At 44.3% G+C, this 14649-nt stretch overlaps 2 protein-coding genes across 6 annotated transcripts in view; both read left to right on the forward strand.

Moving 5' to 3' along the window:
* Positions 1–14649, forward strand: part of LOC109621323 (atypical protein kinase C) — a 340341-nt gene that overhangs the window by 68579 nt on the left and 257113 nt on the right. The window lies entirely within an intron of this gene.
* On the forward strand, positions 2009–9348 carry LOC109403718 (uncharacterized). Of its 2 annotated transcripts, XM_029854068.2 has the most exons (3): positions 2009–8986; positions 9055–9122; positions 9183–9348. In XM_029854068.2, exon 1 carries the CDS (start codon positions 5292–5294, stop codon positions 8592–8594), a length of 3303 nt encoding a protein of 1100 aa, XP_029709928.2. In that variant the 5' UTR covers positions 2009–5291; the 3' UTR covers positions 8595–8986; positions 9055–9122; positions 9183–9348. The 2 variants fall into 2 exon arrangements, with proteins under 2 accessions (XP_029709928.2, XP_029709923.2); XM_029854063.2 differs by having other exon boundaries at positions 2009–9122.

Here is a 14649-nt window from a genome sequence, read left to right on the forward strand (position 1 = left end):
AAATAACCGAGGCTGCATGGGGCTTTAGGGCCCATATAGCCGAGGCGGTAAACGTACGGGTATTCAGCATGACCATGCTGAGGGTGACGGGCTCGATTCCCGGTCGGTCCAGGATCTTTTCGTAAAGGAAATCTCCTTGACTTCCTTGGGCATAGAGTATCTTCGTGCCTGCCACACGATATACGCATGCAAAATGGTCATTGGCAGAGGAAGCTCTCAGTTAATAACTGTGGAAGTGCTCATAGAACACTAAGCTGAGAAGCAGGCTTTGTCCCAATGAGGACGTTACGCCAAGAAAAGAGAGAGAGAGAGCATGGGGCTGGCCAAGAATGCTGAATCAGAGCGTATCGAGCTTCCCGAAATTAACCCTTTATGATGCGCGCTGTTGTAAAAAGTACAACACTACCAAAAAACTTCGCTCGTCGTATACAGCGCGAGCGTGATGCAGTTTAAGGATGGAACAGGCGCGCGTCCTGATAGGTTAAACATCATTTCATCAAGAACCGTGAGGCTGCATGGTGTGCCGGAGAATTATAAATCACCATGGTGTGTTTCGAACCACCATGAAAGATGAAGCACGAGCTTGCAGCACTTTATGGCAAACCCAGCATCCAGAAGGTGGCCAAAGCTGGAAGGATACTTTGAGCAGAGTATGTTGCAAGAATGCCGGACAACAACCCTGCAAAGTTGATGATTCGGTTGGCACAAGAAGGCGTGGAGCGCAGCGGGCACGATGAGCGGACCAGGTCAGAGTCAGCGTGATCTGGCGAGCGGTTCTGTCACATTCGCCCGAATTCCAAATGCCCGAATGACAAACGCTCGAATGTAACAAACGCTCGAAAGTCATTCGCCCGAATAGACCATTTGTCTGAAAAGACCATTCGCCCGAAAAGACCATTCGCCCGAAATACCATTCGCCCGAAAACCATAATAATCTTGAAAATGCTTTTCTGAAATCAATTTAGGCGTCGTACACGCGTATTGCTTTCTTTGAACACAGTCTGACTTATAAGACTTATACTGTTACGCAACAAGGTGCAGAATGAAGATTTTTACAGCACGAGTCGTACATTTATCCAACGAGGCTTGCCGACGAGTGCTGTAAAAATCGAGTTCTGCACCGAGTTGCGTACAACGTTTTTTGCAATTTCAAAAATTACCGCTTGAGGATAGTTTTTAACAAAACTTTTCCATCAAACTGCTCACTGATGTTCATAGCCTTTGTTTAAGAATATCTGCAGAAATTTCCACGAAACGGAATCACCAAAAAAGGTAAACGTTTCAAGACTGAATCTCAAATTGGACTCAATTTTACGCGCATCATGTAAGTGATGGTTGGTTGCGTTAGATGTCAACAAATCCGTTTCACTAGAAACGTAGAATAGGTACCACATTCATCAGTCACCTCCTAACTCGGTGAAATAGCCGAGAGGTAAGAGATGTGACTCACGATCAGCAGATCCGGTGTTCGAATCCCCCATGTATGACAATATTTTACTTTTTATCTGTCAAATCGGTTCTAGCGATTGCTAGACGCTAAGAAAAATTAAGTTTTATTTTGGGGTGTCTTGAAAGACGTAAATTTACATGTTAGAACCTCTAAATTTGTGTTTTTGATGATGCTCGTATATGTCAGGTTCAGGGCACCTAAAATTACATGATATTTTCTGGGTGTGTGATCGTAGCAGGTTATACTGTGTAGATGTCACAATTTTTCAAAACTGCGTCCATAAAGCATCAAGAAGTTGATCAAAACTGAAAACAGTGCTGTAATGGTTCATTACGCAACGCAAATCAGTGCTGTAATGAACCATTACAGCACTGTTTATTTAGTGTGGGAAAGTAGGCCTATTCCTGTCAGATTTGCTTGAGGTAAAACAGCCTATTACGATGAGAAATTGCAAAAAAACATTTTCAGCAATATAGCTGTGAAAACATTTATTGGAATTGTCCCTTCTTTTGTTAATAGGCTTTTCTTTCTAGTTCTCCCTTCAAGGAAATTAAATTCAATTTAATGTCATTTTTGCCATAAATTTACCCTTCTTCCAATCATCGGCGGTTCTTTTAATTTGTTATTTTATGGGGAACCTTGACGTTTTATTGTTTACAATATGTGGATTCAAAACATGGTTTTGAAAGAACAGCTTATTCAAATAAGAATGTTGCATTCTCGCGATATTGGTGTTTTTTTCTGCATCCGTTAGCTCACACGTTTTGATTTTTATGAACTATTGTTCATTTTGACGATACGTAGTTATTCCGAGTAGATCAGTCGTGAACACTATTAACTTAAAAGTATTGACTACTCTGTGCTGAAGTTTTGGCATTATCCTCTCGATCAACAATGCTATAACAATAAAATAGGTTATTAATGTAATATTTTCACAAGGAATTAGGCCTTCTTCAAAACATAGGCCGTTCTTTCATACTAATCGGTACACTTCCAACCGGCTGCAGATCAAAAACGGTTTCACTAAGAAAGAAGTGTTGTTAGAAGCAATTGAAGCCTATCTATTCTAGTTTGTAGGAAAAATATGAAATTTGCTGTTTTTATTTATTTTTTGATGAACTAAAGGCCGTTCACACCAAAATCCGGACAAAGTCAAATTATCCTGTTTCTTAGTCAAATTACCACGGAATGGGTAGAAACTTTCTATGCTCAAGACTGATACATAGACAAACGAAAATAAAATATATTGTTCTCCAAATCGCCTTTCGTATTCAGGATGGCACCATCTGAGTTAGCACGCAGAAAACCTGTTTTGAACAAGTCTCTATAATAAAGACAAAAAAAAAACAAGTTCTCCCAAAATTCCGTTGAGTTGTAATGGACGATGAAACATACTCAGAAAGTTCGAATATCTCACAGGACAGGATTTTAACACAACAAACTTACCATAAAGAAGAACCTGAACGTCTGAAACGAAAATTTAAAATCAAATTCCCTGAAAGAGATTAAGTATGGCAAGAAATATGTTCGTGAGAGCTAAAATTTCAGATTTTTGTAACAACATATACGTTGAGATTTGTTTGGAAGAATGCCTCCAAACAACAAAAAAATACATGTGGCCTTGTTCTGGTCAGATTTGGCCAGTTGCCAACGTTAAAGATACAATCATTTGGTACGATCAAAACAACGTTGCTTATGTAACCAAGGATTGTTATTCACCAAACCGTCCACAGCTGCGACCAATTGAATCATACTGCTCTATTACTGGTCTATGGTGAAGAAAGACCTCAAAAAACAATGCAGGGGTATCAACGATCCAATAATTTCGTTCCCAGTGACATATTGCTTAGGAAGTAAATCGACAAGTTCACTGTGCAAAGCTTCACGAAATGTGTAAACAAAAAAGTGCGCGCAGCAGCTAATGGAATCAAATCCATATGAGTCTACAGGGGATGGCCAAAATGTTTGGGATAGGCAACTTTTTTTCTCTCTCAAAAAAAATCAACATGCTATAACTTTTCATAGAGTGCATCAAAAAATCTCAAATTTTGACTATTTGTCAACCTATTATATGTGCATCTTTGGTACAAATTTGGGCTCAATTGATTAATCTTTCGCAAAGTTAGAACCGTTCGGGTAAAACACTATTTTTTAGACAACGCATTTTTGAGCTGTCATAACTCAGAAACCAGTGAACCGAATTGAATGAAATTTTGAACGTACACTAACAATATACAAATGCTTCACAAACTATTAAAACATAAATACTTTTTGAACGTAGAAAAAAAATATCATGGATGGACACTTTTTGGATTATTCTCAAAAAAATGTAAGTTTTTTACGTCAATGTCAATACATTTTAGTGTTGATGTCCAAAGATTTTCCACTTCTGTTCTCAAGTTATCTTTAATCAGAAATATTAGAGCCAATTTAGCTTAAAGGAAGAACACATTTAGTAATTTTTGTGTGGTATTGTAAATTTTACTAATTTGCCTCTGTATGGGTAAAAATTTCACCCCGGTATAACTTCATTCGCCGTGAAAAAATATTACATTTTATAACGTTGTATTAAGTTTCAATATATTGTTGATAAACGTTAAAAAAATCATTCATTTCGGTTCACTGGTTTCCGAGATATGGCAGCTCTAAAATGAGTTGTCTAAAAAATAGTGTTTTACCCGAACGGTTCTAACTTCGTGAAAAACTATCCAATCGAGCCCAAATTTGTACCAATAATGCACTTATAACAGGTTGATAAACAGTCAAAATTTGAGATGTTTTGATGCACTCTATGAAAAGTTACAGCATGTTGAATTTTTTTGTGGGAGAAAAAAAGTTGCCTATCCCAAACATTTTGGCCACCCCCTGTATATGCCAAATCGACCAATTCCGCAGTATAGAATCGTTTAAGGTCTTATGATTATTGATTAAGGGAGGTAAAATATTCCATGGGTGTTTTAAAATGATCAATATAGCTATGGTGAACCTTTAAAGGGTTTTATGGAAAATCAAAGATGTTGCGACGCCGCAATAAGGTTAATTTTCTGGGCCGGTCTAATAATGGACCCGTCTAGTCGCAACATAACACCGCAGCATGACAGCTCGCGTACAGTGGTAGTAGTAGTAGGCAGAGAGAGATAGGTGGAATGATGATTAGTAGTAGAAGAAGAAATGTAAATAAAACATCAGTGGAACTCTTCGAATATTTCGCCATTGCACTAAACGACACAAAGTTAAAAGTGTTTGCAAAGTAAATTAAGTGAAAATTACAAAAGAAACTAGTTTATCGGCATTCAAATATCAGGATTCAGTTGATATATCGTCGGACGGTGGTTATATGAAATTTCGTGAGTAGAAACTGAAAAGAAACGGATATGTTATGAAAACGTTAAATGTTAATAATAATTGTCTGTAGGTTCCGTTTATAACAAATCAACCACTAAAGAAGACCGTGGTGAAATTGCTGTTCCGAAGAACTGGACCGTAAGTAGATACCGATGGAGTGAATTAGAAATAGTGATTGATTGTAATTGTATCCGACAACATAAAACCTACATATCCACTGAGGTTACATTAGGGTAGTTGCACCAGTGTTCAACATCCAAGAAGTTATTCGAAGAATCGAAAGGAAACCACTTTATTGTAAGTAGAAAGTTAAGTTTTGAAAATTGCTTAATATAATGGAAATAAATATTATAGTTTGAGCGTTGCTACAAAAATCGTAAGCTGCTACAGAAATTTGGTTTCCCTTCGGGAACATTCTCAAAAATAAAGTGACACCCGCGAAGTGACTTCCGCGAAGTTGAAAAGTGTCAAAAGAGGAGTGAAAAGCTGCAGCAAAATGGCTTCCGATGCAGAATCCATCCACGACCAAACCATCATGGACCTGACGGCGACTCCGTGCTCCATTTGTGGACCGTCTACGCGCGACGAAGTGATGGTCGGCTGTGACGGATGCTCCGAATGGTTCCACATCCGTTGCGTGGGCATCGAGGAGGGCAAACTGCCGAAGAAGTGGTACTGCCAAAGCAAGACCTGCCAGGAGAAGGCCCAGGAGTACCAGCAGAAGCAGAAGGACGCCAAGAAGCAGGCTCGCACCCGGAAAAACGGCAACGAGTCTGACAAATCCAGCGTCAGCTCTCGCCTAGCTTCGTCTATCGTGGAAGCAAAGGTGCGAGCGCTAGAGGAGAAGCAGAAGCGACAGTACGAGGAGATGGAGGCGGAACTGCAGCTGCAAAAGAAGGAAAGGGAGATGCAGCGTGCGTTCGAGCAGCGAAAAACGGAGTTGGAGCTGCAGATGCGCGCTGAAGAGCAAGAAGAACATAGGCAATGGCAAGCGGAGATGCTCCAAAAGAAGAAGGAGCAGATTCAGCGGCTGAAGGCGAACCGAGAGTCGTCGTTCGAGATGCAAATGGCGGCGATGGATGAGGAGTTAGCGGAACTTTCGGGTCAAAAGTCGAAGCCGGCGCCGAAAGTAGTCAAGGACGTTTCGCGAGCGGGTCCTTCCGGCAAAATCAACAAAAACGTGTTGAAGCTGAGAAAGGCGAACGTGAAGAAGCTAACGCGAGACTACGAGAGCACCGACGGAGGAGACGAGGACGACGAAAACTCCGACGATTCCGATCTGTCAACTCAGAGTTCGGATTCTTCCATGGAAGCCAGGGCGAGAAAAAGCGTTCCTAGGAAGACGTGCAAGAAAGTGGGAAGTGTCAGCCAAAACGGGCTGGGGAAGCAGCAGACCGGACCGACGAAGGCCCAGCTGGCCGCGAGGATGGGGTTAACTTACAAACTCCCAAAATTCTCCGGCAAACCAGCGCAATGGCCATTGTTCTACGCGGCCTACAAAGTGTCCAACGATGTCTGCGGCTACATGAACCACGAGAACCTGATGCGATTACAGGAAGCCCTGGAAGGCGACGCTCTCGAGCTGGTGTCCGGGCAGTTGCTACTTCCCGAAACCATTCCACAGGTCATCGAGAAGCTGCGCCGGCACTTCGGCCGCCCGGAACAATTGCTTCAATGCCTGCTGGACAAGGTGAACCGGCTGGAACCCCCGAGGCCGGACAATCTGAGGAGTTTTGTTCCATTCGGAAACACGGTGGAGCAACTCTGTGGCCATCTGGAGGCAGCGGATCTACGGCAACACCTCGTCAACCCGCTGCTGATAAAGTCGCTGGTTGCCAAGCTACCGGATCGGGAAAAGCGTGAGTGGGTCCACTACCGGCGAGGTCGAGGGGAAACAACCTTGAGGACGCTAACGGATTTCCTGATGGACATCGTGGCTGACGCCTGTGAAGCTAACGTTGATGCGGAGTTCAATCCACCGCCGTCGTCGGAATCAGATTCCCAATCTGAAGAGGAGAGTTCGAATAAGGCTGGACTATACTGTCACTACGAAGCCAGCAGTTCGACCGATAACGCAAGCGAAGAGAGAATGCTGAAACCGTGTAAGATGTGCCAATCTACGGACCATCGTCTGCGGCACTGCGCGGATTTCAAGACGTTGCGATACGATGAGCGCTTGAATCTGGTGAAACGCGAGAAGTTGTGCCAAGTCTGCCTCAACGAGCACGGCGGCCGGTGCAAGTTTAAAATCCGCTGCAACATCGAGAACTGCAGAGAGTTCCACAACTCACTCATGCATCCGGGCGGAAACACGGTCGGGCCGAGTGCACACATACGGACAAATTTCACGGTCTTGTTCCGGATCGTTCCGGTGCAGCTGCACTACGGCGAAAAAACGGTTTCAGTTCTGGCGTTTTTGGACGAAGGCTCTTCCGTTACGCTGTTGGAAAAAAGGCTCGCCGACCGTCTGGGCGCGGTCGGAATACAAGAGCGATTGACCATCCGGTGGACGGGAAACACGTCGAGAGAGGAGGATTCCCGAAGAATGAGTCTTTGGGCGTCGGGAACAGGCGCTGCCGCCGGCGGCAAGATGTTGTTGCACACAGTGCACACAGTGGACAAATTGATGCTGCCACATCAAAAGTTGAATTCGGAGGAGTTTGTAGCGCAATACGAGCACATGCGAGGGCTGCCCGTTGAATCGTACGATGGACAGCCACAATTGCTAATTGGGGTAAACAATATCCACGCATTTGCACCGATGGAGGCAAAGGTGGGTACGCCCGTGGAACCGATTGCGGTTCGAACCAAACTAGGATGGACGGTGTATGGGCCGCGACAGGAAACCTCGGCGGCGGCCGACAACTATCTCGGCTACCACCGGCAGATAGCAAACGAGGATCTGCCGCCCGAGCTACTCGAGAGCCATTCTGCGTTAAAAGAATCGGTGGTGGGAATTCCGCGGGTAGCCGTACAGAAAAAACGGGTCCGGAAAATACGAGAAGAAACCAACGAACTCGTCGGCGATCGCTGCAAAACCGGTTTGCTGTCGAAAATGGACGATTCACGACTCCGGGACAGTTACCGTAATATGGGGAATCGTCGAACGAAGCAGCTGGAGCAGCGACCCGAGGACAAGAAGTTGCAAGGTTTCTTCATCCGGACAGATCCGGAACAACCACGAACCTGGAGGTTCTCGTTTCGAACAAAGAAGGATAAAATAGGTGGGTTAGGAATCCGAAAATGTATGACTATCTCGCCGGAAGTTTTACGAAGCCTGGGAGAGACGCAGCCGGCGACACTGGCGCATTTGAGCCATGACATCCAGCAGACGGAGAAAGAGAGAATCCCAGATCACTGGGATCCGAACGCGTTCTCGACGAAGCACCGTGGCGAGTTGTTTCCACAGTTCTACGAGGAAAAGCGGTCGACAAAAATGCTCGTCGCAAGTGAAGCAGGTCCGGAGGAAGTCACGATCGATCGGCGTAAGGAGAAGCGATGGGCGATGCGCGCGCTCGAAAAGCGGCACAAGTTGTCGGACGAGATCCTGGAAGCAACACTAGCGGAAGCGGTTGGAATGATCGAAACTGAAACGCTAACGTCGGAGTGCCTTCCGATGATCAACCAGCGGTCGAAATGGTTCGACGATCAGCAAGCGCTGCAAGAGGGTGACTCGGCCTTCGTGGACGAAGGCAAGAACCGGGGGTCCTGGAGAAGAAGCGTCATCGAGGCGGTGATCAAGGGCTCCGATGGACGAGTCCAACATGCTAATGTACGGACCGCAAACGATACGGTGTGATGAACCTTGCGGCGCTAGAGGTAAGGTAAATCCGAAAATGCCGGATGTTACGGGCTGGGGTGTTGCGACGCCGCAATAAGGTTAATTTTCTGGGCCGGTCTAATAATGGACCCGTCTAGTCGCAACATAACACCGCAGCATGACAGCTCGCGTACAGTGGTAGTAGTAGTAGGCAGAGAGAGATAGGTGGAATGATGATTAGTAGTAGAAGAAGAAATGTAAATAAAACATCAGTGGAACTCTTCGAATATTTCGCCATTGCACTAAACGACACAAAGTTAAAAGTGTTTGCAAAGTAAATTAAGTGAAAATTACAAAAGAAACTAGTTTATCGGCATTCAAATATCAGGATTCAGTTGATATATCGTCGGACGGTGGTTATATGAAATTTCGTGAGTAGAAACTGAAAAGAAACGGATATGTTATGAAAACGTTAAATGTTAATAATAATTGTCTGTAGGTTCCGTTTATAACAAATCAACCACTAAAGAAGACCGTGGTGAAATTGCTGTTCCGAAGAACTGGACCGTAAGTAGATACCGATGGAGTGAATTAGAAATAGTGATTGATTGTAATTGTATCCGACAGCATAAAACCTACATATCCACTGAGGTTACATTAGGGTAGTTGCACCAGTGTTCAACATCCAAGAAGTTATTCGAAGAATCGAAAGGAAACCACTTTATTGTAAGTAGAAAGTTAAGTTTTGAAAATTGCTTAATATAATGGAAATAAATATTATAGTTTGAGCGTTGCTACAAAAATCGTAAGCTGCTACAGAAATTTGGTTTCCCTTCGGGAACAAAAGACTTTCACACATACATACTTAAGTTAAAAAAAATGTATTCGCATTAGCTTTAGTTCAGCAAATACGTATAAGGGAAGTAAGTACGGGAAAACTGCTAATAATTCCAAAATTAATCCAGGTTTCGGTATGAATTATGTTAGGCCACTTGAATTAGGGAATTGTAGATCCAAAAAACGATCCCAGGAAATAATTTTTCATAAAAAAATACTTTGAATGAAATTATGCTTCAAATATAACGTAAATGGACAATAAGGCACACTATCTGGTGATGGTCAAACTGCGCCCAAAACTCTCCGTCATCGACAATGTACAGTACCGGCGACCGCCACGGTACAACCTACAGCGACTGAAATAACCGATCTCGATGAGGCCCCTCTAGAGGTCCGCTGGAGTACAGTGAAAGCAGCCATCAACGACGCAGCCGAAAGCACCATCGGGTACGTGAAACGGAATCGATGGAACGAATGGTTCGACGAAGAGTGCTGAACGGTTTTGGTGGAGAAGAACGCAGCGAGGGCGGTAATGCTGCAGCAAGGGACTCGACAGAACGTGGAACGTTACAAGGTGATCGAAAGGTGGAAGCAGCACTTCGATCAGCACCTGAACGGCGTTGAGAACGAGAGCACACGGCAACGGAGGTAACGACGACGCCAGTGCAGCGGAGGACGGAAATGAACCAACTTCCACGCTGAGGGAAGTTAAGGATGCCATTCACCAGCTCAAAACCAACGAAGCAGCTGGTAAGGATGATATCGCAGCTGAACTCATCAAGATGGGCCCAGAAAAGTTGGCCACCTGTCTGCATCGGTTGTTAGTCAGAATCTGGGAAACCGAACAGCTACCGGAGGAGTGGAAGTAAGGGCTAATCTGCCCCATACACAAGAAAAGCGACCATTTGGAATGTGAGAACTTCAGAGCGATCACTATTTTAAATGCTGCCTACAAAGTGCTATCCCAGATCATTTTCCGTCGTGTGGTACCTAAAACGAATGAGTTCGTGGGAAGTTATCAAGCCGGTTTCATCGACGGCCGGACGACAACGGACAAGATCATCACCGTACGGCAAATCCTCCAGAAATGTCGTGACTACCAGGTCCCAACGAATCACTTGTTCATTGACTTCAAGGCGGCATACGACAGTATCGAAGCTATGCAAAATCATGGACGAAAACGGCTTTCTTGGGAAGCTGACTAGACTGATTAAAGCAACAATGGGCGGTGTGCAACTGCGTAAGGGTTTCGGGTGTACTATCCAGTTCATTCGAATATCGCCGGGGACTGCGACAAGGTGACGGACTCTCATGTCTACTCTTCAACATCGCTCTGGAAGGTGTGATGCGACAGCCGGGGAACGATTTTCACAAAATCCGGTCAATTTGTGTGCTTTGCGGACGACATGGACATTATTGCCAGAACATTTGGAACGGTGGCAGAGCTGTACACCCGCCTGAAAGGCGAAGCAGCAACGGTCGGACTGGTGGTGAATGCCTCAAAAACAAAGTACATGGTGGTAAGCGGAACTGAACACGACCGGATCCGTATGGGTAGTAATGTTACGATAGACGGGGATACTTTCGAGGTGGTGGAGGAATTCGTCTACCTCGGATCCTTACTGACGACTGACAACAACATGAGTCGTGAAATTCGAAGGCGCATCATCAGCGGAAACCAGGGCTACGGGCTCCAGAAGAAGCTGCGGTCTAAAAAGATTCACCCACGCACCAAATGCACCATGTACAAAACGCTAATAAGACCGGTGGTCCTCTACGGACACGAGACGTGGACGATGCTCGAGGAGGACCTGCAAGAACTCGGAGTTTTCGAGCGACGCGTGCTAAGGACGATCTTCGGCGGTGTGCTAAAGAACGGTGTGTGGCGGAGAAGGATGAACCACGAGCTCGCTGCACTTTACGGCGAACCAGGCATCCAGAAGGTGGCCAAATCCGGAAGGATACGATGGGCAAGGCATGTAGCAAGAATGCTGGACAACAACCCTGCAAAGTTGGTGATCGCGACAGATCCGGTTGGCACAAGAATGCGTGGAGCGGAGAGCACGATGAGCGGATCAGGTAGAGCGTGACTTGGCGAGCATCGGGCGTGACCGAGGATATGGAGAACGACAGCCACGAACCTGTGTTATGGACAAATATTGTTGATTCAGTTTTATCTTGAATTTGATGTAATAGTAAATAAATTAATGACGGCACTATCGATCGCACAGGGCTATAAAATATCATGGATGAAAACGGCTGCCCTGGTTAGCTGATCAAAGCAACAATGAACGGTGTGCAAAACTGCGTAAGGCTTTTGGGTGAACTATCCAGTTCATTCGATTATCTCGCCGGAGCTAAGTTTTGTCAAACTTTCGATTGTCTCATACTTATTCTTCCAAAGTTGACCTTTTCTACCAAAAGTTGCCAACCTTTCGACCAACACTATGTGAGAAGCAGCTCAATTTGCGGTTGAACCAAACAGGAGGCGTTCAAGTCAGAGCATCGGTGTTGCTGTTGTTGCCACGAGCCCCTGCATGGTATGGTGGTGGGTTATTTACGACTGTTTTTCGGATATTTTTTGTTTTGCCCGTTTGCTGTGCCCCGATATCACTGACAGCGAGAAACAATGCCGGCTGGCACAATCATGTCGAGAAAAATACCGATCCCTGGAGGTTCATTTAGGAGGAGGTCTATGACATCGGGGCACGAGGCGAAAACGAGAAAATGAAGAGATCGATGCTGTTTGAGGTGAAATGTTAATTTATAAGGAATTTTTATTCAGTGATGCTTCGATGTTTCCGGTCTGTCAATATTTGATTCAGCAATGGTCCATATTGATTCGAGAATGGTACTGGACGTTCAAACAATTTCCTACAAGTGCGGAAGTGCACTTTTCCCCTCAGGTTTTCACGTTCTGACTGATGATTCGTCGTCGTCATCCCACACGCACTCGAACGAGTTCCATCAGTGCGGCACCGTTGCATCCGTTGCGTATGCCACCCACATCCACACACAAGCGCAATTCATTTGGCCACTTACCATTTTGACTGGGAGGCTATCATGGTCACTCACAAACAGATTGGGCGGGGCGGGTTGAGTCGGAATGAATTGATGGCGGTGGCGATGCGTTGTTGGTCTTTCCCATCGCGACCCCCCGGAGTGAAGCCTGTTCTCGCCGAAAAAAATAACGACCGAAAGCTTTCAACCGGACGACCGGCCCGGCCGGAAGGACGTGTTTACTCGAGAGGATGGCCCAGCTTTTGGGAAACGAGATGAGTTAGAACGAACACTGTTGGCAGCTGTATTTCGATTGATATGAACAACAAAATCTAAAAAGTTCTTCTGTGTAGTGTAACGTACCAACTGGGCAAAGCCTGCATCTCAGCTATGAGCACTTTCTCTGCTTATGATTGTTTGGCATGAGTATGTCGTGTGTCAGGCTCGACGATATACGGAAATTTTCTGGGTCGACCGGGAATTGGGCCCGTCACTCTCAGCATGGCCATGCTGAAAAGCAGGCTTTAGTAAGATGGAATGGTAGATTTAAATATTTCTTTTGTAGTTTTGTTATTCCAAAACATACCCACCGTTTCAACTGCATAACTAATTCCATCTCTTTCTTCTCATTTCAGGTATGTAACCCACAACCGACAAAAATACGACCTGGCAAGTACATAAAACCTATAGAACGGCTCAATGTCACCTACCGACCCCGAACTCCATTTCGAAGTTTATCTTCCCTCCGTCCGTCCCTCAACCCTTTTTTTTTCGAACCGATTTATTACACCTCAATAACCACCACCCACCGACCGACCGACCGACCGACCGCCAAAGTGCACACAGAAAACTTTCCAACCTCGGGAAAAGGTACCATACCACAGCATTAGGAGAGGGAAACTTTTCCCACAAAAGTCACCGACAGCGAATTGGGCCGCTGCGCTGGGTAAAGCTTTTTAGAGCGCAAAACTGATTACCGTTCGTTGGCTGCTTAGGGGTTGGTTGTTGGTTCAGTGCAGCCAGCGTTGCACGCCCTGTGCACCGACCGTGCTGCGAAACGTGGAAAATGGTGGTCATTTGATGGTGGTTTCTTGGGGATCAAGAAAACAGGGTGATTGCGTTCGCTCTGGGTTTTTTGTTTTTTCGTTCCATGGAGCCACCACCATGGACGAAAGCTTTAATTTTGTGATGCGGGCGAGTCGGATTTAAATCTCTGAAATGAAGGTGTCATGGCCTTATCGATTCGGTGGCTTCAATTTTTCAATTTTATTTTCTAGCGTCTCTGCACACGAAATTGTGCGTTTTTGACTCTAAATGTGGTCCTTTTGCCGTCTTTGATGAGAAATTCTGATTCTAGAGATAGAGAAGTTTACATGTTCTAATAGGGGTTTGTATCTAATATCCGTCTATCAACTTAAGCACAGACCAATAACACTAGTTTACAAAATAAAACGAAAGTCGTGAACTTCTGTCAACGACCAAAATTTTTGAAGCACAGTATAGCACTGATTTCGAAACCGTGCTTCAAAAATTTTTAAGTAGAGCAGTTTTTAGTTTTAGCTCAATATCGAGTTTTACAACTTTTAAAAATATGGGATTTACTAAAATTCAAATAACTTGCGTTTTGTTCAACCAATTTCAAATCTTTTTCCATAAATTAAAAGTTGAATACAATACCATTCGATCATCTGAATGCAGGTTGTGCGTCAGATTGATGAAATTCAAGATATTGGCGAGTTTTAGGGACGATCTCCTTAAATTTTAGCCAAATTTCTAAAAATATATGAAGAAGTGTATTTTTTTTTCAATAAGGAAAAAACAATTTAAAAATTCTTTCTCAACGTTTATTTGACATATCATATGTAGGCGAGTTACAGTAAAAAATTCAGCTCAATCGGAGTATTGATTACGGAGAATGAGATGTGTGAAGTGAGGGAAAACATCTTTGAGTGATTTCCACAATTTTGAAATGTTTCTCAAAAAAGGCACAAAACCTCAAAAGAGCGACGTTGCTTAAAAATAGAACAAAAATCGATTTCAAATCATAAACCTTGTATGGAAAGTCGAAAAAAATTCCGCTCTACTGTATTTTTTTTTCCTTCACGTTTTCGAACTCAGGGCATGATTCTGCACCAAAAATGATCATCAGCTTACCGAGTTCAAAAATGCTGTAAACTAGTGTAATGGTTTAGTTTATTCTTGCCTAGCGTCGCATGACCGATTTGATATCAATTACTAATTTAAAAATTAGCTTCTA

Source organism: Aedes albopictus, chromosome 3, assembly GCF_035046485.1.
Source record: "Aedes albopictus strain Foshan chromosome 3, AalbF5, whole genome shotgun sequence".
Classification (NCBI taxonomy): domain Eukaryota; kingdom Metazoa; phylum Arthropoda; class Insecta; order Diptera; family Culicidae; genus Aedes; species Aedes albopictus.